The 27,072-nt window shown below is 35.6% G+C and overlaps 1 protein-coding gene across 2 annotated transcripts; it reads right to left on the bottom strand.

The window, feature by feature from the left end:
• Window positions 1-1,155: 1,155 nt before the first annotated feature.
• NUP37 (nucleoporin 37) lies at window positions 1,156-27,072 on the bottom strand. 2 transcript variants are annotated; one of them, XM_087764386.1, is made up of 10 exons: window positions 26,982-27,072; window positions 25,422-25,641; window positions 23,076-23,200; window positions 22,027-22,099; window positions 15,810-15,904; window positions 6,089-6,179; window positions 3,413-3,594; window positions 2,824-2,874; window positions 2,351-2,444; window positions 1,156-1,513 (listed from the first exon to the last, which is right to left on the bottom strand). In XM_087764386.1, the coding sequence occupies exons 2-10, from the start codon at window positions 25,575-25,577 to the stop codon at window positions 1,400-1,402; spliced, it is 981 nt and encodes a 326-aa protein (XP_087620512.1). In that variant the 5' UTR covers window positions 25,578-25,641; window positions 26,982-27,072; the 3' UTR covers window positions 1,156-1,399. The 2 variants fall into 2 exon arrangements, with proteins under 2 accessions (XP_087620512.1, XP_087620513.1); XM_087764387.1 differs by lacking the exon at window positions 2,824-2,874.

Raw genomic sequence — 27,072 nt, 5'->3', positions numbered from 1 at the left:
TCCACAGAAAACAACAGCAAAGACAGCGAGAACACTGCTATATGATTCTTGGTTGCATGCTAAATAGTTACTCACTTCTGAGACCCATTTGCACTTTTATCAACTTTTCTGTGCTTGTTCTGCACTTTTGACGTTTTCTTACAGCCAGCTGGGATACCCAAAAGGGTTCTATAAGGTTATCTTCTTTTTATTATTAAATCTGTTTTGGTTGCACTGTATGTGGGCAAGTGAATAATTTGGTAAAAAAAAAGAGGGTCAAAAGGTTGCATGCAATTGATTCCCACTGGACACTACTGGAATACCAAAATATTTATCCTCACATAAGTCTGTTGGACAGCCTTACACCAACTCTATTTACCCTGTCTTTGTGGCATCCAGCTGTTGGTTTTAATGATTTCCTTGCTTTCTGTACAAGGATCTCTAGTGTTGCTCTAATAATTACCTCTTTCACTGAAAGCCTAGCAAAGTGACTTGTCTTTCAGATTTCAGCGTTTTGGAGTACTCCAATTTCTATCTATGGAAGTTGTTTTGATTTGGGATTTGGAATTACTTTCCTCCAAAATTAGCAGAATTAAATTCTGTGATAGTTTCAGGTTTTGTTTCCTTAGTAAGTGTAACTGGAGATCAAGCTGCAGCAGATGGTAACCCCACTGGAGAAAGTAAAAAAGGTCTTCCAAATAGTTCGGAATTGTCCAATTATGTCACAGTTTATGGAGGCAGGGATATCATCAGCTACACAAATGAAAACTCACGATCTATGCTAATTATTGCTTTTTTGTTTGTTTGTTTGTTTGTTTGTTTGTTTTGTGGCAATATTACAGAATAGTGAGAATGTTAACACAGAAGAAAATGGTGCTAAGACACAAGAAGTCTTTCTTGTTTAAAAGAGGGCAAACAAATTAAATTTAAAGTGACAATCCTTAAAAAAGACCTTCCAGGATTATAACAGTATCAATTTAATTATGACAGAAGTTTTCTAAAAGTATTTTAACACTGATAAATACAATCCACTGATTATAGTCAACTTCAAAAGTATAGTCAACTTCAAAGTATTTGAGCTGTGTTAACTGAGTGAAATTGCTAGACTGAGATTACTGGATACAAAATCTCTTAAAAAAAAAAAAACACTTTTAAAAATTCATTTCACTCCAAATACCATGTTAAAAAAAGTGTCAATTTTATTTTAAGGGAAGTAACCAAGTATCAGATGTATGATAACCGATTTTACAGAAGGTCTTGTATTTGCAAGCTAAAAATCAAACACAAATGTTTCATATTTTACTTGTTCCTTTCTTATGTTCTCCAAGTGAATAAATACCAGTACAAAGCGTAAATTCCTTCGTTTTACTAGGAAAGAGACATTATGCTGTAAAGTTTCATATTGAAGGCAAATGTTATTTTACATTTCAGTTACCCAGAAGAAAATTTTATGATCTCCTCCGACTGCACATAATGGAAGAGTTCTATGCCATGTCAAACCAGATCCTACAGCTGCAGTTCCAGTAAGAATGGGCTTAAAAAAAAAAAAAAAAAAAAAAAAAGAGAGAGAGAAATATCAATACAACTTACCATGTAAGTGATTACTATACCACATACACAAAGTTGCACAGACAAATAAACACCATAGATTTAGTACTCCTTAACAAATACAGTTAAAATACAACAGAAATCCAACTGAAAAATCTGATTATCTGCTACTTAGTTCCAGTACTACTTACTACATTTAAGTAAGATGCAGCAAAATATCCCATGATAACAAATTGTTTCAACTATTTTATTATTAACACTATTATTATTTTAAAGGAATACTTTCAAACTTAGAAACCTTTTTTAACGAAATTAGTTCCTGTTATTTAAGTGTACTTACTATTAGTATGTTTGGAGGTAATATTTTTACTGTAAGCATTACAAATGTATACTAACTCCAGCAAAACCAAAATATTTCCTAGACTTTACATTCATTGTCTCTGGATATATTTTCATTAATGATTTAAAATATTATTAGTTCAAACCTGTAAAATACATAACCAGCTGATTTTAGCCTCTTTAGAATCAGAAATACTGAAAAATGTATTAAATAACAGGTTAGATGTGGTTTTCTTCCCCTTAGCACCGATAAGGCAAAGCAAAATAAAACATATAGATCAATCAGCATTTTAACTAGTAGGTTAAGCATGGTGTGACTTTTTTTTCCTTAGCATAGATGACACAAAATGAAATAAAATACGTAGACCAAGCAGCATTCCTGGATTGTTTGGGCTAGTTTTTAATTGTAGCTTTTAACTATTTATGAGCCTGATTTGAAGAGAACAGATGCAGTTCCAGTCAAAAGCTAAACTCAGAAATTTACCTGGGGATGTCCTAAATGATGAACAAGGAGTTGAGTCGTCGTCTTTCCTGGATATCCAGTGGTTGCAAACAGATTTTCATTCACTCGGGACCACCTATGAATAAAATGAACGTCCTTTTCAAATCTCCCTATCAGACTATCAGAAGTGCACACAAAGTGGAGTTCTGTCCCTTGTGGTTAACTGTATGAAGCTGCCAGATAACTAACACCAGAGAAATAAATTCAGAGAAATGGCTTGTAAATGATTCACCACCCGCAGCCCCATATGCATGTCATTGTAAAACAGAAAAAAACTCATGGGAATGTTACACATATATACTAAATGTAGGTCATTCATGAATTTCACAAAGTTTATAGACCAGGTTCCCCTGAAAATTATTTAAATGAGACACAACGAGGGCCCTAAACTCACAACTGCTTGCATATACATAGATTTATATAGACAAAAACCATGGAATAGAGAACTCTTATACCTGAATAATCTGGCTCGATCGACATGGACAGGTCTCTTATCCTGTGGATAACTAAGACAGACATTCAGGGTAAAAAACTGTTCTGCAAACAACTACAGCTCATACAGTAAGTACCAAAAGCATGTATCATTTAAATAGTGAAGGGGACACACTGTCTACTCTTTGTGAAGAAGCTGAGGGAAAACCAGAGCATTCCTGCAGCTTACATCTCAATTTGGAGTAGAAAAATCTGAAGTAGTTATCCAGTTTATTATGGTTTAATAATTATGTATTTCTGACTTAGAATGAAATTTTAACAAACACATAGAACTTACACTGAGAGGCAAACAGTAGTGAGGTGCTGTCTCAAATGGACAAAAAGACAGACAATGTTATTTTTAATAGATAAATACTGATAGGTAAAGATGAAACAAAGAATGCCAGGGAATGATCTGTATTGATTTCATAATTCCTAATGAACGTTCATTTATTTACTGAATAGGTGATATAATACATAGTGCATTTAAGTCCTATATTAGCAAGGTAGCCACATTTCTTCATGTACTGCTTAAGAAGAGAATAAAGAAACCTATCTCATGTATAAAAATACCTGGAACGAGTGATATCCCAGATTAGCCAATCACTTCCAGCAACTGCTCCAATTTTAAGAGTATTTTTTAAACACCAGTCTGCTGACATCAGTGGTGTTTGTTCACACTCTAGGGAGAGAATGGCCTGCTGTGTAATTAGATCATAGAATCGTATTGTTCCATTCTTCTCTGCTACCATCAGCTGTTAAGAGAAATTAATAGAATGTTGGAAACTGAGCATGTAATGAATCTTAGTATTTTTATCAGTACTGTTTAATATCTTCATCAATGACATAGACAGCGGGATCGAGTGCACCCTCGGCAAATTTACAGATGACACCAAGCTGAGGGGTGCGGTTGACATGCCTGAGGGACGGGATGCCATCCAGAGGGAGCTAGACAAGAAGTGGACCCATGTGAACATCATGAAGTTCAACAAGGCCAAGTGCAAGGTCCTGCACCTGGGTTGGGGAAACCCCTGGTATTAATACAGGCTGGGGGATGAAGGGATTGAGAACAGCCCTGCAGAGAAGGACTTGGGGGTACTGGTGGATGAAAATCTGGACATGAGCAGGCAGTGTGCTCTCTCAGCCCAGAAAGCCAACCGTATCCTGGGCTGCATCAAAAGAAGTGTGGCCAGCAGGTCGAGGGAGGGGATTCTGCCCCTCTACTCTGCTCTGGTGAGACCCCACCTGGAGTACTGCGTCCAGCTCTGGAGTCCCCAGTACAGGAAGGACATGGACCTGTTGGAGCGGGTCCAGAGGAGGGCCACAAAAATGATCAGAGGGATGGAACACCTCTGCTATGAGGAAAGGCTGAGAGAGTTGGGGTTGTTCAGCCTGGAGAAGAGAAAGCTGCGGGGAGACCTTATTGTGGCCTTTCAATACTTAAAGGGTGCTCATTGCAGGGGGGAATGGACTAGATGACCTTTAAAGGTCGCTTCCAACCCAAACCACTCTATGATTCTATGATTCTACTCTATAGCAAACCTAGCATACTTTCAAGCAAATAATTTTAAAATAGGTACAATTTTTCACTTTGTACCAGACAACATTCTCCTGAACACTCTTCCACCTATAAATAAAAAACACTTTAATCTACACTACTGCCATATTGTTATACATAGTGATTACATGATTTTATCTATATATATCTTCAGATATCTATGTATATAATTTTGGCACTTAGATGCACCAGTTCTTAACCACAGATGCACTGTGCTTTTAGAATTGTAAAGCAAAAAATTATTCTTTTAAAATTAAAAAGTTCCTGTCCTGACTACAAAGAACTGACTGACAGACATAGTAAAAAACAGTATTGATCAATGTAACTGTAGAATCTGGATTCACGCTTACTGAATTCATATACCATCTCTTGCTTCATCCTATAACAGTTTGCAACAGATTTTATCTAAACTTTTTCTATTAAAGTAATATATTAAAGTAGTTGTTTATTAAGTAGTATAGGAAGAGCTCTCTGATTAAATGATGAAAGAGCTTTTCTCCATGAGGAGACAATGGTTCTCAGATAGTCATGAACAATAATTAAGGAAGGCAAAAAGCATTAAAAACAATACTGCAATAACATCCAAGTTTGTTTTGAAAAAGCGAGCTGTCGCCAAAACATACGATTCTGCGAACCAAAGGATATGGTGCAGTAAGCACTTTGACCTGCAATAAGCTTCTCAGCAACCATCAGTCTGTCAAGTTTTACTAGCTTTTTTGAAGGGATTTTTCTTTAAAAAAAAAACACAAACAAAACCTGTGCCTACTCTTTCATAAGGGTCAAAGAAAAGACAAGTTAACTGGTGTAATACTGCAATATTTTTGGGTTAATCTAGTAATTTTGTTGTGCTAACAAAGTTGCCCAGTAGCAAAGAGTAGCAAACACATTCGATTGTGATACTACCTGAATCAACAGTTTTCGTAGTTTTCTTAGTAAGGACTGGATATTGATATTGGTGGAAAGTGTGGTGAGAAGAGATCCTTCTTCCCTATTGCTATGTAAATATTTTTATACCTTATTTGACTGTTTTTGTCTGTTTTAAGTGTGCGTTTTTGTGGCAATCTGAACAACTATTTGTAGCTGCTTAAGGCAGTTATTGATTGGTACAACAGGAATAATACATCCAAGATTGCAAGGGCTAGACCATTAATGAAACTGAATTTTTTGGTACATATCAGCTGATTAATCCTCCCCAGTACAATAAACAGGTAAGTATAAAATCACAGTTTATTGATCTGTTTTGATTTTTCAGCACATATTTCATATATTCCAAGCAAGAAAAACAAAAAAATCCCTTGCTAACTTCAAACAGATCCTTTTCAAAACTTGGCATGCCTTTTAAGAGTCTATGTTATTGGTGAACCGTGTTACCACGACTGAGAAAAACTTGAACTTGTCTCTGGTAACTGTAAGTTAATATGGAATCAGCAGAATAGTTATCAACAACAATTGATGTATATAATCAAGAAGGAATATTTCTGATAGAAGGAGTGAGGGACTGAGGGTAAAATGATGAGAATGAGAATTAATTTACAGTGACTTCACATTAGCAGATCCAACCAATATCCAGTTACAATGTACACAAGCTTCCCAAACTTCAATCTTACTACAGCATCAAAGATTCATAGTTCAGATAAGTACACCTTCCTGTTATTTTAAAGGTGGTGAGGTGAAGAGCTGCAAAACACAACCTTAAAAGCCTCCTCAGGATGCCAGCAAACACTCATTCCAGGAGAACGTAAAACAAAATGGGCCTTCTCATTTCCTTCCAAATCCCAGACCCTAAAGCAAAAAAACCCAAAAAAAGGCAAAATATTAAACTATTTATTGCCATTTGACTGCAAATACATTAACTTTCAGTGCCTCAATACATTCACAAAGGAAGTGACCAAATGAAATAGTTTGTGCTTTATCACTTCAAGAAGTCAGTAAAAGCAGTCAGTGCTGAAGATAATGTGTTTTAACATTGATGAACGAGGCAGAGCCTCTGTTTAAAAGCGCAATGTCCAAACAATTTGACAAGTTTAGTTGCCTAGACATGAAATCTAGATGATACATTCCCACTTTATTCATAAGTAAATGCTACAGCTTTTGTACTGTACCATAAATAACAGTGAGAAAACACAAAGCAGGAAGGTCAGTGTTGGTCTAGCTGATACAAGCAACCTAGAGTGACATACCAAGAAACTTAAATTGTCCACATTACCATGTAAAGGATAAGACCATGCACTAAAGTATTTTTGCTTGTCTAATATATGAATTTCCATTTTTTCCTGGTAAGACAAGATTGAGTAATGGAAATATAAGAAACTAAAAATTAAGCTAAGGCAAACAAAAGATCTACAGCAGAGGTAACACTAGCCCACAAAGGGTCTTGGCAAGCTTTCAACAAATAAAGCACATGTGCCAGTTTAATCTTTTCCTTTAGAAGCACCTACAGTACATATCAAGCAGTTAAAAGAAATTAGAAAAATCAATAATATTTGGTGAATATGGATTGACAGGGAAGTGTATGCTGAAACACCAAAACTAGGTTAGGTGATGAGTGAGTTTTCTTTGGATGCATTCGATATGAATGTTAGTGAGCCATGAAACTACTTGGTTTATGAAATGCAACAAAACCAAAATTGAGACTATTTTACCTCACAGCCACTGCTCAACTGCCTCTTTTCCTACAAAACCAGTAGCTCAGTTGTAGGACAAAGACATCACGGTTGTGAACATCGGCCTGAACCACAAGGCTGCATACTATTGATATGCATTTTCACACCAAAACTTACATACGTATATATCCTTCCTCCCTGACATGCAAAACCTTAGAAACAGCCAATTTTTTAAGTAGTGTTCTGCCCAGTCTTTTTGAGTTAGATGAGTGGCTACATCCTATTATTGTTTATTCTAGAGGATTTTTGCTGACTTCCTCCAGACTTTTTCAGTTTATATCTCACCAGGGTGCTTAGAGCCTTATATTTAAGAGATTTCAAAAAACTCTTAAATAATACATTATAAGTCTAGACAAAATATATGGGAATAAAGTAAATATATTTAATGAACAATGTTGTTTTCTTATGCCAAACCACAACAGATCAAATATTTGTTTTCTCTGTAGAAAACACAGGGTCTCTAATCTTGAAGGATCAGTGTCCTTATTAAAAAAAGTCAAAACAAAAACCTGACAACCGTTTAAAAAATGAAATATCTAGTTGATTAGGTAATTTAGAAACATACAATACTTTCTTCTACTGCCAAAAATTTTGCCTTGTAGATTTGTCCAAGTCAAATCAACACTTTCCATGTGTATTTACTGTGCAGGGAGAAAATTATGGTATAACAGAAGACGGTGAATCATTTTGGCCAAAGGAGCATGCCATCATGTTTCCTTCCCTGAAGTGAGTGAGGTTATTAGGTGTTGAGACAGAAATTTATGCTTTCTACCTCCATAACTTTGTTATTTATAAAATGCCAAACTTGTATCTCTTACTTTGTAAGAATGGTAAGACTGTTAGTAACAAACAGTACAGGAGGGCGGGGGAAAGGATAAATGCCCCTCTTGTATTTTCTTGTTTCTTTATTGATAACAAAGATGGTATCATTTAGTTTTGGGGGAAAAACAAACAAACAAACAAACCAGGCAATACATATCAATACAGATCCTTGTCTGAATGCATCAAGTCCATAATGGAATGGAAGTTTACAATTACATATGTGTTCAATTAACTCAAGTAAAAAATGTGCAAAGACCAAAAATTTAGCCAAACTGAATTTCAGTTACTCAATTACTCAGTAATCATAACCAAATCAGCTACAGATGCTAAAAACCCGCTAGTTTTGTCCACATTCCTATCATGTAAATCAATCCAAAAAGACTGAGCATTTTGTCTCCCATTCAAAGCCCTTGAAACTTTACTAATATTACCATGATTTTATACCAAAGCAAACTAGTGTCTATTTTTCTCCAAACATCCTTATTTTTTGTAACCCTGCAATGTGTCACCCTCTTACTTCTCCTCCTCCCCCACCAACCATTGTTGTATAGAGTTGTTATTGGGCTTGTGGTATTTTTTTGATATTTGAAAAAGCTTCCACAATAAATTTAAAGGAGAAAAGTTTTAATAACCACAGCTGAAATAAGGGCCAAAGCTTGAATAATGGAAAGGCTCAAAAATAATATGTAATCTCCTCAGTAAATTAATTATTTTTTAAGTACCTAAGGACTGAGAAATTACATGCTGTAATGCTCACAAAATTTAAACTAATACAGACGGTTACAAATGCCATTAAAGAAAATTCTTGAGATATTAGTACATTTCTCTTGTCACTCACATCCTATGATTAAACAAATGACAACTGCAGTTATCTCAAAGAACGAAGATATTCAAACTGTGTTGGAACAACTATATTGTATGTTGCATGCATGAATACGGATAATGCCATGCTGCATATGTGCAGTAATTTTATCACACAATGGACTTTTATTAAAGTTGGCAAAGTATTCATTAGAACATCTGAAAACCTGTCTTGTGGCAAAAGAGACGCATCCTTATTTTATATTCTAACCTTCTGAATTCGGAATAGTTTTAATTAGAGAGCAAAACCAAATCCTAACTGAATAAAACCCATCATTTGCGATAGTAAAAGAATAAAACCATATTGCAACCTTCAGGCATTTCTCAAATCCCCAGAAGATAGAAGTAAAAAAGGGAATTCTTTCAACATAAAATTTCCAACAATTTCAGTGAGTAGGGTGGAGGTTAGAACAAACCTTGACATCTGATACCATTCCCAACCACAAAGCATATACTTGAACCATTACTCACAGATTACTGTCTGACCCAGTTTTTAAAATGCCCAACATGGTTTTGGTTTTGTTTTTTAATAATATATAACTTAAATACCCGTTGCTGATGTTTCTTTATATCTCCATCAGACATATTCCATATGTGAGGAAAATGCTATCACCCCTGGGAAGCCTAGAGAACTATGGACAAGGGAGAGATTCCTGTTACAGGAGATCACACAACAAAGGTAAAGAGCAAAATTGTTCCTCACTGAGCACAAGGAGCGAGGAGAGGAAGATCTCAGAAAAGGAAAATGGAAGTGCAGAGATTAGTTAACACTGTGGAGAATACAGCCAACACTGGCCTTGTCTCAAGTCTTTTGCCAACTCCATACAGAGGTGGTTATCAAAGATCCAAAGAAGATACTAGGTAGGACATGAAAGAACAGAAGACTGAAGTGGAACTGTAGAAATAGCCTCTAGCTGTTCAGAAGAAGAGAAAGGTGTAATATTACAGATAATTTCTAGTAATTTATTTTATTTTACTGACAAAGAATTTAAGTTTTCATAAATCAGGTAATGCACTGCCCAACTAACAGTTCGCTGCTGCAGAATCTGTAGCAGAATTAGGTAGCAGAACTCCCTATTCAGCACACTGTACGAAACAAGGCACAAAAATGGTTGCATGGGAGAAAGGGGAAGTTCATCCGTGCTGCCTAGCACTAGTCCACCAGGCACAGCCATCGTAAACTATCTCCTGACTCAGCGTACAGGTTCCTAAATTTGTGCCCGTAGAGCATTTCCTTCACTTGTTTTTGATCCATGAAATAAAAAATCTTTTCATAGAGTAAACAGGTAAATACTCTTTCAGAAAGTTGACCCATGTTCACCATTTTCTTTTGGTGGTCAAAGGAAATATCAAAGTTATTAAAGAATTAGTAATTAGAATCTTTGGGATTTTGGCATTAAAATCCATGTTACTTCTACCTTCTTGTAATATCTACTTGGATATGCAAGCATTGAGCTATTTTTCACTGGTAACTGTGGGATGTAATTCTGATTATCCACTGCAACGTTAGTAGAAGTAGGAGAGGCAGGGGAGCTGCACATGTACTATCTCAAGCGTCTAAACTGACTGTTCTTTGCTAATATGCATTTCAGAACATGCACGCTCAGAAATATGTTCAAGAAACACACTACTACTACAGAAATACCCTTAAAGTTATCTAAAGCAAAGCCAGAGCCTAAGCAGTATTTTTGCAAAAATGTGAAGCGTCAGTTGTATCCTTTCAACCAAAGAAAAATTAGCTGTTAGAGTTATCAGCTTATTGTTTCCAATGTAGACATAACACTAAATGCTTCTGTGGGATGACTGTTACTGAGAAACTCAATTACAATTCTGCCAATGAGTTTCTAAAATACAAGGTATCTGCTAAACAAATCTAAGGCAATGATTACTATTTAGAACAATTCATACGCTAGACTACATTCTAGGACTATGTGACCTTTAACATAAGTTGCAATGTGTCACACAGGAAATAGCTACCATTTCATCCGCATATTTTGAAGACTTCCTAACTAAAGGCTTACTCATCCACACTTAAGACCAGACTGAAATAGCATTCTGAACATTTGATTTGGAAAGTGATTTTTTTTTTTTAAGCTGACTGGATACTGTAACAGGAGACCAGTTAATACTTGAGTAGTGATTGTGAAGTACAACAGAAGTTGTTGGTTAATACTTGCATCCTGGCTGTAAAGTGTAAGAGAATTGTGTAAGACTACATTTGGGGGACATACGGGGATGCATACAGAAAGTGTGCAAAGTCAAAGACTAGACTCTTAAAAATAATCCAAGACTCTCCTTTATTTTCATCAATTGTAATGCATAACTAGCTTGTTAATTGTAATCAGCATACCTCAGAAAGGATAAATATTTTGGTATGACCTTTCTTATATGAAAAGCACTGGGGAATTCTATCACAACAAACAGATGCAGATAGTACAACATGAAAGAAGATACCTTTCTTTAAAATTTTGGCAAAAATCCATAATTGAGTGCACTAGGAATGGGAAGATACAAATAAAATATAATTCTGGAGGCAGGAATAAGTGAGAATGGCAACTTTTCAATATATATCTAAAGACTGAAATATTTACTAAATTAACAAGGTAAGACTAAAGTGCAACAAGCACTGGCAACACATTAAAAGAACACAAGACAAAAAAACCCCAAACAAACAGGAGTTACCATTGGCTTTCCTTCATATTGTCTAGAGAAAGACCTACACAAAATAACTAAGGCATAGAAGTACCATGTAAACAAATACACTACAGATTAAAAAATGCTAAAACCAGACAAAACACTACAATAAATTTTGAGGCTCTAGTTAATTTAGTTTCCAGTGGTATCAAACCTTTCCCTCGAATCTCTGTCCAGGGAGCAAAACTAACCTCCTGATGGACTGGCATTTGTGGTATGTGGAACAGAGAAGGCCGAACTTGACAGTGACTGATAAATAAATTCACAAAGTCCTTCCCTATGAAGCAACATGAGCCATGGCATAAGTAACTGAACAGAACTCAGAAAGGAATCAAAGGGCAAGTACATTCACAGATAAAGTGGAACATAAGTCAACTGTACATTCTTTTCTGTTACACACGTAAAAAGAGAGGAAGATGATGTAGTTTAAGGAATAATTTAAAAAAGACAAAGAGAGAGGGAGGGGGAGAGAGGGATAGATGAGTCCTTTTCAGCTTTTTAAAATACAAGCCAATCCAGCACTTGATGACCATAAGAAATTGCCATGCTGTCATTATTAAGGGCCTGACACTGTCAGTAATCTTTCAGTTCAATATGAGGATGGAGTATGAGGTGGTTATCAATCAGATTGAATTAACCTTTTAACAGTCAGAGGTTAATTTTTAGCATGCATATGAGACTAGTGGGTTTTACCAGGATGGTATTTTGCATTAAATACTTCAAGAAACATCAGATAGTGTCAAAAACTACTAACAGGAGAGGGGTGTCTGTTAAGTTCATGCTGTTTTCCAAACATTTCCTATGTTCTTTTTGCAAAGGCTTCATTAAGTATCAGAACAAAATGATTTGTACATCTGAATCCTTGCAGCCTCCTATATTGTCTTTCCAAATCATAATGAAAAAGCCAGCAATATTTTTTTTTTTCTTGAGTGGTGCACAGGGAGTTGCACACACAGTTCTCATTAGGAAAGTGGGATGCACGTGTTCCTACATGTAATGCGAATGTTCAAAGAAGTGTATAATGCTTTATAATTTTAAGGAATTGAATGAAATATTCCTTAAAGCTATCATAAAAGATTTTTTCTTATTTATTAAACATGCTCTTACGATACCAAGAAATGGACAAGCAAATTACTTTAATTACACATAAATATTATATAGAATTTTGAAACTGACATATGAAAGGTAGATCATGAAGAAAAAACAACTAGATTTGAAAGAAAACAATTAGATTAAATCCAAGAGGTAATTTACTTTTCTGTCATGACCAAGTTTGGCTTTCAGCAGGAATGTATAAATACCCTAAATATGACTTTTTTAATGTATCACAAGATACTTACTTTTATTTATTTTTACTTCTATTGTACTCAATGTTAACACATATGACTTATAAATAAAACTGATTCAAGTTTTTGTTTAATACAGCAGTAGTTATTTTAGCTATTTTCTCTGCCAGTCTTTTATCATTTGCTTTAAATTTTGCAATCAAACTTTAAAACTAATTTTATTTTCTCTTTTTTAAGAAAGAGTAAAGCAATTATGAAATGCATAAAAAAGTAAAACACAGGAAACTATCCTGCAAGTTCCTCAATATTAGTTTACTGTATGTTATAATATAAAATAGGCAAAATTTGAAATTTACAATAGCCTGCAAAGATATAAATTAACTATATGCTTGTGAACAGCTTCATCCATCTTGTAACATAGCCATCCTTGGGACAAAATGAAGGAAATAATATACAATATTTAGGATCCAGGATTTGAATTTTTCAATCAACTTTGCAGATGTAATTTTAGCTACAGGAATTTTGATCTTTAATATAAATACAGTTGTGAGTAACTGCAACACAGTGGGTTTTAAGAGTCTTCTAAAGGTGTCTTCTTTCAGAAAAGCAATTCTTTTTAAGGTTACACTAGTTTTGAGATTCTCAGTGCAAAGAAACACGGTATTATTAAAGCATACAGCATTTTTACATACCAGCACCTCTTCACTTGTCTATGAATGCACACAACACTTTTATTCACAACTACATAACACAGATGGCTACTGCAATTATTTTTATGCAAGAGTATTTTTAATTCAGTTCTACTTCACAGCTAGGAAAAAGTCTTGTGTTGTGAGACCAACAAGGCCAACAGAGACTATGTGCAAGAAACAACAAGAATTCCTGAATAACATAGCAGCAATTTAAAGGTAAGAACATTGAATATATCACCACAGCCTCTTCAACCAGTACCTGACTACACTGTCTGCCTTCCAACCAAAATGACTGAACCAGGCTGAGATATCACTGTTGCAGCAGCTTGTGGCAAGATTGTTTCGTGCATGAAAACTGAAAATTTGGGTTCCTTAGAGATATCTGCTAAAGTTACTACTGAGTGAAAACCAGGGAAAATCTAAACATGTTTGTATATATTCTGTACATACTGAGACAATGTATTAAGACATTATTAAGATTTAGAAGTGGAACTCTAACGGAACAATACCAAATACTCAAAACTTCATGTTCTTGTACTGATTGTTCTGGAACTTTCTTCCAAAGGTACTAACAGATGATGTATCCTGAGAACAATTTCAGGATAGAAACTCAGTACAGACGGAAGAATTATTCCTCTTCTTACATTACTGCTGAAGCAAATTACACAGTAAGTAAGGAATGATTTTGGTAAGTCTCAGGGAATGCATTTTCCATTAGTTCTGAAAGTGTAACCTTTAAATTCAATAAAAAAAGTCTTCATGCTCCACATGCATGAATGGAAAAAATAAGAAGTCAAGTAGCCAAAAAAAATCCTACTTATTTCCCATGGCTTTTAACCAAAGACTTTATGGTTTACTGCATAAAATGTCTTTCAGAGTTACTAAGTTGAAATCTGAATAGTATACATTACTTATATCATTTTTATTTCCTTTTAATTTAGTATCAATTAGACTACTGGTTTTAAACCAGTTCTCTTTCATCCCAGGAACACTGAGCATTCCGTAAAATAAACAGAAAAAGGCCACGCATTCAAACAGCTCTTTGCTGAATAAGCCCAATATTAATTTAGATCTAATGAAGAAATCAAGAATAGGAAATCAATCAGAACAAGCTACCAATAAGTCATACATTTCTGCTATTCATTCCTAATGATTTTGTTGGGAATATGGACAGGGCGTCTATGGAAAATCTGCCTGCTGGTCAAAGTAGTATTTCTGAGTTCCCTAGGGGCGTTAAAATCACAGGCCTTTTAGATTTTCAATTTATGTAGGAGGGAGTATCTCAACTAAAGCTACTAAACTGTGATTTATACCAGTTGATGATCTGCCCTTTACAAAATCTCATACACAGACTAATCATTCTAAGAACTATTCCCTTCTCTCTTAGCAGGTAGAAGATGGCTTAAGTGAAAAATGACCTTTTTCCCCCTGAGTACTACCTGGTCATTTACATAGGAATTGATACGGTAGTAACTTCAAAGAGCAAATATATAATCAGAGAAAAAACTAAAACAGTTCATTAAACAGTTCCTTACTTGAGACAAGTTTTGAATTATCACAGCTGTTACAAAGAAAAGTCAAAGATGATCCTTTCTTAAGTCTCTTGCTGCTACTGCAATGACTTGCAAAGCCTGCATAGCTGCCCTCCTGATCTCTCCAACTGTGAGCTGCATTGGATGGATAAGAATAGCAGCTTTTAGATTCATGTGCACTACTAGAAGAGGAGGACCTTTTGACAAGTAAAAACTCCTGTCCTACAAAAGCTTAACCAGCATTTTTCAAAGTATTTACCCATGTTTCCCTTTTACTTCCAGTTAGAAATAACTAAATACATGGGTTTGAAGCAGCTATAATCATGGTATTATGAGCTGCCAGTGCCACTGTATTAGTATGGTACTGTCCTTAGGCTATGTAATCCCACCTCCTAGTAAGACTAATAAATTTTGGTAAGCAGACAAGTTCACATACATATACTGGTTTTAAACTTGACTCATCTGATGTCAGAATGGATAGAGAGGGTCTGTACAGTTCAGTGCTCAGCTATGCATGTCTTCTCTCTCCTATGGTCATGCTTTTTATTCCTGTCCCAGTAGGGGAAATTATAGTGTACGTAATTCCAAGACAGAACAGTTTTCTTCACCTTGTATCGAGTTAGTTCAAAATGTTGCTTTGAAAAAAAACAACCCACAAGTCACAACAAAAAGCCAGTCCACAACCTAGTTAACAAGACTAGTCCACTTGTCTTGTTAGTGAACTAGTCTTGTTAGAGGGCTATGAAGGCCCACTAAAAATAAATAAATAAATGCTTATTTATTTAAGCAAGCATACAAAGCATACATGCACAGAAAAAGCCAGACACTACTATTTCAATAATGTTTTGAACAAAATGCATACCTGCAGGTATGATCATCACTTACACTTGCAACTTCTTGACCTTCTTTGGGAGCAAACACCAGATCATTAATGTAATCTGAGTGGCCATCAAATGTCTGTCAATCACAAAAAAAGAAATACTTTTACCTTGAAGCTGACTGTTCCATCAGTCCACAATGTATTTTATAGACCCACTAAAGGAAAGATGTGTGAGTGTTAAGATAAAGGTATCATTTTACATGGAAGGTAAAAAGAGTATTTATCAGTAACTGGATAAATTAAAAAAAAAAAAAATGTATCTTTAAAATATCTAATTCACATGTAGATTCATATTGCAGGTGAAAAGACTCCCCCCCACACTATTCCTTGTAGTTACCACAGAGGTCAGCTTGATGCCCTTCTTGACAGAGAACCATGAATCACACCAGAACTTTTTATCCTCCTTTCAACCACTGAATTTTGAAGGTAGAAGATAATAAATCTCAGAATGAAAGAGAAGAATGAGCAGGAAGTGAATGTATGCATGATCTACATATCTTAAAGAACTCTGATTACTGGTAACTAAATCTTATCTCTGAATAGTAGTTTTTACTAGGGGTTCCTGCCAGCAGCAAGAGAGTTTTTTCCTGAAGCAGCAATAAACCAGCCACTTGTCTAGTATATGCCCTTTTCCAAGCAGTCAGCACACAGATTGCCTAAGAGTATATGTCCACTAAAGATGGCAGATCACAAGGCTACCTTCAGAAAAAAACAGTGAAAAAACTCTCAGTGAAAGAAGATGAAACAGAAGACAATGCACGCTGAAGATTTTAAGAAAACCAAAAATGACAAACAACAGTATAAGCAAAACCAAGCAAGCCATACAACACCTTAGCAATGAAGCACAATTTCTATTAAGCAGTTGAGAAGAACAGACACAGTGCTTTGTGCTCTCTGCTTTATATGCTGTTGGGCTGAAGAGGAAAGAAAACGGGGTAATAGTGCACACCTTTTTTTACTGTGAATTAATAGGTCATCCATTCTCAAATAACAGGATATGAGCACTCATGGTGTGAATGTACCTGTGAACTGTCACTCAAAAGCAAACATTTACAGTTGTATCAGAAAGCATGAAGTCATTTGAAATGGAACCTTATTACTGTGTAATTGTTCTCACCTGAAGCTTCTTAATCATGACATTTTTATTTCAAAGTACTGAGAATAATTCATCTGTAACAAAAACCAGCTTAGCAGCATAGCTTTTCTGAATAAAAGCAAAATCCCGGTTTTAGTAAAAATTAAAAGTTAGATATTTTTATGGATTTCGAAGGCTTTTCAGCTATCTTGGCCATAATATCATGACATCTTTTTTTTTCCTCAATTCTGTTAAGTGTTTTGTACTTATCTACAGACATAAGTAATCTCTTGAGGCTTACAGTATCTTCAAAAACCTAAGTGAAAGAATTTATATACATTTAGCATTAAGCAAGCGTGCAAAACTCATCTCATTTAGGGTCCAAACAAAGCTTAAAGTACATTCAAATTCATTCACATGGGGGCTAGGTATGAATAAATCATCTCCGGTCTCATTAGAAAATCTGTAAGTAGTTAAGATATCAGTTTGCTCCATCTGAGGTTTTACACATATTTTCTCTCATTAACTACATCTATGGTCTTTTTGACAGAAATCTCACTTAAAATTTTAAGTCAGGCAAATGTCCATGTGCAGATGTTCTATCTGTTACTGTTTCATCCTCTTCAGTCCCACTGATGAAGTCTCAAGGCATAGCTGCTCTTGTTTTGCCCAGCAAGGTATCATAAAAAGGAGACAAAAGTGTCTTCTGGATAATAGCATGACATGGAGGGATTGCAGAGGAAAACAAGGTCGAATGAAAACAACCAGCTCCACAGTTTTCTGAAAGGAAAACACACTCTCTGTTCTCTAAGTGTAGCTATTCTGAGGAACAAATGCAGAACTGATAAAAAAAAAATTCTCTCAAGCATGCACAATAACTAAATCCCCCTCTCTAAAAATTTTATGAATGCCTCATCAGTTCCATACAGAAACATTTTCAGCAGCCAACTTAATTTTTTCCAATAGCTCATAATTTTATTAAAACCTAGTGGATTATACTAGAACTAATACATCCTAAGATGATGCTAAACTATTTAGACAGAAATGACAAGTCTTTTGAAAATTTTCAGCATTCTGACTTCAAATATCCTGCCTCATTTTACTTCCACAGTTCTGATGAAATATGCTTTTTATTAAACAAAATTTGAAGCAGGAGAAGGAAGCCACAATTTATTTCCACATGAAAACCTTAAAAGAAGAAAAAGATTTCATGAAGATCCATCAGTCATATTTTACCTTTTGTTTGTTGTTCTGGGCTTGATCCAACCCATAAATTTTGGATTAGTCGTGTTAATAGAGTAATGGAAAACTCAGTATGCTTCAAGTTCCTTGTTGATAATTACATCAAGACAGTTTTTCCACTGGGAAAACAGAGTAAGATTACTCCGTCTATCCCTCCAGAAGCAACACACACTAATTGTTTACTATAAAAGACAAAATGTTCAAAGATTACGTTTTGACTGTAATCACATACTTCCTTCAGCTTTGTTTGCACATTTTGTACCTCTCCTGAAAATCCCATGTGTAAAGTGTGCAGTGTACAATGGATCAAAGTCTTCCATGTGTTCTTCCTGAGTTCAACCTCAGGTTTATGAAATAGCTTTTCTGAGGTATCAGCTGACTGTTACTAAGAAACCACTGTGTCAAACTTTATTGAATGCCAGCTCAGCATGGCTCACCAAGTGTTTGTGAACATCGGAGACTTTGCAAATACTTCAAATCAGAGTTAGGTGTTACTTTTTTCTTAACAAGAAGTATATAGTACAATGATAGTCCAGGTATAAGAAATTAAGATGATTACCTGGAGAAAGTATTTTCCACGCTTTTTGTCAAAAAAAGCCAGAAGATAGTCTCAAAGACAACATTGTTACCAATATAAACACACTAGTCCACATTCTTCCTTTTCACTAATAAGTTCCTCACTACTAGGTAAAAATATGTATTTTTAGCTGTTTTCTGATTATTTTTAACATTAGACCACGCCTGACCCAGTAACAACATGGATTTTTACTTTTTCCTCAGTCTCGGTACATCCTTAATGAAGTTCTTAGACTGTTAATTCCAGTGATGGAGCTGGCATAAACAAAGCTAATAGCTTTAATGTTAAATTCAAGCCAACAGTTCTCATTTGTATTGCATAAGCACCAAACATTCTTTAGTCTTCTGTAGTGTCAAAAATGAAGAAGCATCCATGATATCTGCAGCTGACAAAAATCAAATTCTATGATCCTTCTGTCATATCAACTGGAGTTGATAATTAAGGTATTGTAATTGCTTGTTTCCTTCTGGGGCAAAATAACTTCTATACTTACAGCTGTGGCTGTTCAGCCTAAATACCACATTCTAATGTCCAACACCTGTTGTATTAATGCTCTGTGGTCTCTATACTCACTACCTATCATAAAAAATTATTCTGGTGCATTATGCAATGAACATACTTTTGCAGTACAAGTTTATAACCGCAAGTCAGTGTGTTTTGTGTAGAAAGAAGTCCTAAGGGTAGATGACTCAGTTCTCCAACGAACCCTTTTGTATGAAAAATAATTGCTATCTTAATGGAAATGTAAATGTGGCATTTCAAATTTATTTCTAGGCGTCCAGTCAAAGCTACTGTGTAATAAATTCCCCTAAATTAGAAGTGCATGTTTTAAAGTGTCATTTGTGTTGGTCAGATACCAGAAAAAAAATCTCATCAGAACTGGGAAAACAATAACCCATCACAGAAATTCTATTCTGAAAAAACAGCACTAAGCAGACTGTGCTACTGAGTTGTCCCCTTTGCTTCTCTGGTTATAATATAGATCATGCACTGATAATAAGCTAGAAAAGAATCCTCTAATTGGGTATATTCAAAATTATTGTTATTTTAAAAGTGTGTTGTTTGTAATGTCATTCTAATTCAGTAATAAACAGCTTACTAGAATTCTTCATAAGAATAAACTTGCTTATTTGAACTTGTATGTTGAAAGTTTAAGCTCATGAATTATCAAAGGTGTGTTTGTATGAAGTTATAGTACTGATTATTTCTTGGAAGCAATTAGTTCCTAATGAGCAAAATGGCAGATCCTATTGGTAATTCCTAATGTTAAATCTGGGCTGTATCCCACATCAATGTGGAGAGTCTGAAAGCTGGTGTAAACATGAGGTCTACTTGGAAGGTATAGAAGTGTACGTTTTGCTAAGGACCAGATGATGTAGGGATAGGAAGAGGCATGAGAGTTATGAACTATCACAGCTGTCACATTGAATTTTTGGCAAAAACACATAAAATTGTTGATCATTAATTAACCCCCAATAAAAATAATTAACAGCTTTCATGTTTATTAAACATGTGGAAAAAAACAGTCATCCATGGCTTGAACCAGTCTCCACTGAAGTCAAGAGACTTCTCATTGATTTTATCAGACAGTCCATCAGGTCCCTTGTTAATCCAAAATAAATTAAAAAAACAGAATTTGGATGCTGAATTTAGCAAAATAGAGCCTGTAATACCAGGTTCATCCATGTGTTTGATTATTTCCACTTATTAACCATCCATCATCTACACTGTTATTAATGATTTCATCCATTCTCTTTCTTCTGCGTGCTTATGAACAGTTCTATAAATTTCTCAAATTGCAAAAGACATACATAATTAAGAAGTAACTTTACATTCTGCTAAAAAGTTAAAAGATTTAATTCACAACTTAACATTAAAGCCTGTTGTCTGCGATATCGTAAAACTGGCAGATATATGCATAGATAACTTTAATAAGGAATGACAGACAACTCACAAGCAAGCAGCATTAAGAACTTTTAGAAATATTTTGTCAGAAGTGCCACCCAAGTTGATTGTAACTATGTCAGTTATCCCACTGCCTGGATGACAAAGCCATGTAAGATGACCAAACATGAAAGAAGGAAATTAAGGGTATGTGCATGTATGAAGTAAAATAAAAAGTGTTTTCTTCAAAGAAAAGATGTTCTGTTTTTTAGTAACATCCATCTTTACTTCTTATGCCACATCTTTATTCATTCTATTATCAGTATGGCCACATAAGTGACATCTGCAATTCACTTAGTTTCTGTATGACAAATATCATTGTCTTATTAATACAAATTACCAAACCACAAATGAATGTCTATTATTTTCTCATTTATACTCAATACACAACTCTCACCAAAAGAGGCATTATCATATTCCAAAGCACTAATAAAGAGGGAACCCTCTCCCCCAATTTTTTAGTATTAACTAGCCTTGCTTATTCTTGGCTGAGACATCAACAAAACAAATTAAAACTGGTTAGCACAAACACCTAATCAATATTAGTACTTGGACTGGGGCATTGTTTCAAAGGCGGAATTTTGAAGAATATGTACACATCCAAGCAACATAGGAGTAGACATGTCTTGCAAACAAAAGAAATCTCCAGAAAACCAATCTTCAGCTTTTAAAGTGAAGACAGGATTTGGACCTGGCTTCTTTTATATCACTGGTTTAGGAACACTACTATCTACACTGAAAGAAGGGGAAGTGAAATTGTATTTGAAGTAGACGTTTCCTTTGTTTCTATCTTAGAAATAAACAAGTGACAGCCTATGGGCATGTTTAGTGTACCTGTCTGCAGTTATGTACTAAATTCAGTATTCTTTCTTTAAATTTTCTACTCTTTGAAAGAGTTGAATTGCAACTTCCAGTTCCCCATGAAAGAGAAATTACTAAACTTGCTTTTCTTTTAGAGGACTCCAATAACCAATACCACATAAAATTTTACAGGTCTCTATATAAAGGAACCTTATCCAACATGGTACTTGAAATTCAGCTGTAGAACATTCTGTTTATGAGTATATTTTAGATGATCCATAAGCCTCTACGTGCTTTTCTTCAATTTGGTTAAATTGTTACGTAAGTACTTTTAAATCAAAAGATCATGTAGCTGATAAGTGCAGTTATTGCCGCTTTAAAGACAGACAGGTATATTCAATACAATGATTTCCCTTAGAGATGATGGATATAGGATCTGTCACAGTTCAGTGCTCTATCTCATACAGTACATTACGCAAAACGGTGAAGAAGGGCAGTTAAAGATTAGACTTTACTAAAGGCTAAATAATTTTTTTAAAAATCAGCTTAGCTGCCCTTACCTTAAATTCATTCTTGTCCTGCAGGTCTGAAGTAAATAGCCTTAACTTCCTATCAGAAGCCGCAGTACAAAACCTACGCTCAACAAAGAAAAGCACTTCAGTCAATTAACACTGCAATAGCTGACTTTTTATCAGTTTCCCTTCAGTTTAAACCTGTAAAGTGACATGCAAAGGAAAATTCAGATTTTGAAAAAAGCCAAAGGCTTCTATCTTAACTTTTCTGCTTTGGCAACAAGCAGAGTTATAATCAGAACTTATCTATAAAATAGTGTGTATCAAGTGCCAAGAATACTTTTTCACGGAAAGAAGCGTAAAACATTTTACAAACCTAAATCTGAATCAACTATCAATTACCTGAAATATCTCTCGTAAATGCCATTGAAACTTTCCTTGGAAGAAGTTAAGTGGCAGAGCACAAAAGAGAACCCTCATTATCAGTGTTTTAAAATACCAAAACATAAATTCGTAAACCAATTTCTAAAATATTTTAAACAAAAGACTGTATAAAAATGCAGCAGTAAGCAATCATCGTAATTTTGAAGAGGCTTACAAGCTACTGAGAACATTTTAATTCTTAAGTGCATATTTAATAGTTTATCTTTCTAGATTTACATCTCAAGGGGTCTCACAAATAGCATCTGACCTACTCCTAAACACAGCCCATACTATGCAGACCATTACAAATAGCTTTACAAAGCAGGCTATTACAATAGTCTCATCCTTAGTAAAGCTCTTAAAAGACTTCCTTCTTCACACAAAGAACTAACTACGTTTTAGGTCCATTAAAATAATGAATAAGGAAGAAAAAAATTATTTACACCTAGTTCACTAGGGGGAGGGGCAAGGGGCACAAGAAGTAGAACAACAAAAAAAAAACCAACCAAACAAAAAAGGAATGACTAAAAATTAAAGTGTTCCAGTGAAGTGTTCAGAGATTTTGTCAGTGATTTCTAGATTTCACCCATAAGCTTTAAACTTAGTCCAATATTAAGGAATTAGGGAAAATGGGTAAGAGACAAGGCCTCATTGTAATAATTTATTATAAATACCTTATCTGGGGAGGTAAAGCATCAAGTCTAGTTTCTGGACTCCACGCTATGGCATCAACTCGGACTCCATGATGAAACGTTCTTAGTGTCTTATATTGCATGCATTCCACTTCCGCATCCTCCTCCTATAGAAATATTGTAGTTAGCTAACCGTGAACAACATCTTGATGACTTCTAACAATTCAGATTGATATGAAATTGAAAGGTTTTCAAAATTACATGTATCTGGGATCTTTTTAGATTGTAACACCCTCAAAACAAAAACCTGGAACACAAAGAAAGCATTAACTTGAAATATAATATACTTAAAAATGAAACGATTGCAGTCTTAAGCCAGAGGCCAACACAGAGCACAAAAATCAGAACTAAACTACAAAGATGCTGAGTGCATTCTTTGTACAAGTAATATCTTCACAGACAAAACTAAAGCCACTTACAACAGCATGGTAAGTAAGTACACGCTGCAATGAGAAGAAACAATGGGAACAAAAGCAAGCACATCATTTAAGCTATCTTCTCTCCAAGTTGTTTTTACACTATGGAAAAATGCTAGCACTTCCAGAACAACATTCTTCAAACAGCAGGAGCTAGAAAGGCACCCTCTGTCATCTAACATGACCAAAATTACTAACTTGTCTATTCTTCCCACTGGTGAGCACGCTGGATGGTGGGAAAGATGAAACAGGAGTTGGGGTTGTGGACTCAGTCAATCAGTTGACCTCTAAAACACTTTAAAGTGTTTTCAAAACATCTAATGGCGCACCTCAAAGGACATTTCTACAAAATTTTCTCTATGTCACGATTCTGCTTTAAGGTAAAGAACCTCTCTGTATGCCCTCTGTATAATGTAGAGGCTAGGAAGAACCTTGAGTTTTTCAATGCTTCTTGAAGCAAGGAGCAAGAATAGCATTTTCTTCCCCTACTTTGAAATACTCAATGACTCCACGTGTGGAAGGGAGGGTATGAAAATTACAGAAAAACTACTTTGTACCAGTGGTTGTCAAAATTTTAATTAGTTTTTTTCAAGGCTTATACCAGAAACAAGATAGAGGGTAATACAGATGACAATAGGTTTTTGTGGTTAGCACTAGGTGCTTTTCAGAAAATTTCCAACAGTAAGACTTTGGGGAATAATAATAAAAAGACCAGTTATGCTGTTATTCGTATTAGATAAAGTACAAAAATACTACTGTATAATAGAGCAGTGAGTTGAAGAAAAAAGCTCAAAAATAGATTCCAAAGATAACAGTTGTCTCCTATTGATTTACAAGCATCTAGGCAAAAAACCCCTAATTAAAAAAATCTTATACAGTATAAAAATACACAGTATGCAGTATTTTACATTTTAAAAACTTTCATAATATGATGACTCTAAATAATTTCAAGGTAAGAAAACATATTTTACTGTTTCTAACAGTCTGCGAGACAGATCCAATAAAAACAATTGGGAAAGCAAAAAAAAAAATTAAGTAATTATTTCTATAGTCCTTCCTTAAAAGGAGTATCTATAAAATTAACACAGACACCTTAGTTGTAAAGTTGAAAGAAGTTGTAATCTTTCTGTTTCACAGGCTAGCTGAAAGCTTTAGAAGATAATTTAATCTAAACAGCAAATGTACATATAACAAAATACAACTGTGCAAAAAAGGAGCCAATTACCCTGTGATGATAAAGAACAACATACAGCAAATATTAAGCCACATATTTCCAAAGTTGCATGCTTAAGTTCTCAGATAGCAGTCACCAACATTAGCAAGAGATACTAAAATGGGATTACTCTTCCAGTAGAGCACTCCTGTTTTCTTTGCAGTCTAATCAAGGAGTGCAGTGATAGGACAAGAAGTAATGGTTTTAAACTGAAAGAGGGTAGGTTTAGATTAGATATGGGGAAGAAATTCTTTACTGTGAGGGTGGTGAGACACTGGAACAGGTCGCCCAGAGAAGCTGTAGATGTCCCCTCCCTGGAAGTGTTTAAGGCCAGGCTGGATGAGGCTTTGAGCAACCCAGTCTAATGGAAGATGTCCCTGTCCATGGCAGGGGGGTTGGACTAGATGATCTTTAAGGTCCGTTCCAACCCAAACCATTCGATGATTCTATTCAAAAGGAACTTTATGCAAGATGGTAATTTATACCACTGTGTATTTTATATATATACACTTATATATACATATTTTCTTGAAGAACAAATATCCCAGACTTGTTAATGTAATAAACAAGTAAAACCCTCGCCTGATCACATGGGGAGGGGAGGAAACAGGAAAGCGACCAGGGTCTTTGTGCAGTAGAGGTAATGGCAAAGTAAGTTTCAGGAAGCAACTAATAAAATCAACAATAACACAAACTAACCTGAAATCTGCAAGTCCCAATGACTACATAATTATTGCCACCATATGCAATGAGGGAACATGCATCTCCACTATCGAATGGATTGAATTTTACCACGTGCACATAATCTTCACAATCCACAGTGTAAGAAGTGTTTCTGGTAGAATCTTGCTTCATTTTCAGTGGACTAAGTCAAGGTATCACGGAAGTGATGTCTTCTCCAGGATGAAAATCTACATTCCTACATAGAAAGTTTTAAAAAGCATGCATTACTCATTTGCATGAAAAAAAATGTAAAAGGTATTTCTGGCACAACAAATCAAAATTTCCTGTAACATCATATTGAAGAACACAAAAGCTGCGCTTAAGCTCCTTATTTTTAGACGTAGCATGTAGTTTCATCAATCAAAAGATTAACTAACCTAACATACATTCAAACCTGTCTCTACAGACTTCAGCAATACCTGCAGATTTTGTGCTGCTGTTGGCAACCCAACACCAAGACAAGACATGAAGCAACAGTACACACCAGAAAAGTCACATACAGAATCTTTACATTTTCAACCAAATGACAAGAAATGATACATTACTACTATCAAATTCTCTTTACTTGTGTACCCCTTTAAAGATTGTATGTGTATAACTAAAAGCAGAGTTAATCAAGGCTGCAAAACTGTAAGTGAGAATACCATCATGCACAATATTTAAACGTGCTTTCATGACTTAAGCCACCCCAACTGTGGACAAAGCATGTATACCTCTGTGTACCAAAGAACTTGTACTTTACTGTATTCAACCAATTTTCAAGAAAATCAGGTTCCTGTGCTAGAACACAAGAGGCCGAGATACATAACCGCTTTCAGAATCACTCCTTTCAGTCCCAGTACACATTTGACACTAGTTTAAGCCTTTTTGGGAAATCAGACCTTTAATTACACACCACGTGGAAAACCAGCTTAAAATCTCAGACCTTTGACAGATTTTGCCGTGTTAACAACCTGAAGGTCTCAGCATCCAAGACTGAATATTTTGCTTGGGAGCCACTCAGGTTTGACATGGGCATCGCTGAGACACAAAAAGGCTCTCCATAGCTGCAACATTTATTTATTAATTAACATGACAAACCACCCCATTAATACTTTAGCCATATAACTTGCATAGCTATGCTCCTAAGGCCAAATGCAAATTTTAACCCTATCCATAGTTTTCTTCCTTTAAGGCTTCCTACGAACACAGGCCACCAGATTAGTTCTAAGTGAAAATGCCAAGAATGTTATTAGCTTCATGCCTTTAGGACACACATTTCGGGCAACTGGGCCGTCTGGGTGCCCGTCACCTCCCCCACTCCACCTTTAACCTTCTGCTCCCTCCTTTTCCCTTCAGGGCCCAGCTGGTACTCCCGAGCCAGGCTGTCAGACTGTGCCGGTCCCACAGCGCTACCGGTCCCCAGGCAAGGGCGAGGGCCCAGGCTCCTCCGCACAGAGGCTAGGCCAGCCCGGCTCCTCGGTCTGACCGAGCGAAGCTCCAAATTCACCCTGACCCCCGGGCCGGGACGCCCCCCTACCCCCGCCTCACACGCACCTCTACAGCCCCAAATCACCCGCCGCCGCCTCTCCCGCCAAGGGCCAACAGCACCTCCCACCCCGAGAGCAGCAACCCTGTACTTCCGGGT

The sequence above is a fragment of the Nipponia nippon genome, unplaced genomic scaffold (genome assembly GCF_047370975.1).
Source record: "Nipponia nippon isolate SJK-2023a ecotype South Korea unplaced genomic scaffold, ASM4737097v1 scaffold_3, whole genome shotgun sequence".
Classification (NCBI taxonomy): Eukaryota; Metazoa; Chordata; class Aves; order Pelecaniformes; family Threskiornithidae; genus Nipponia; species Nipponia nippon.
Note: the sequence above shows the minus strand (reverse complement) of the source record. Positions and strands in the feature narration are given on the sequence as shown.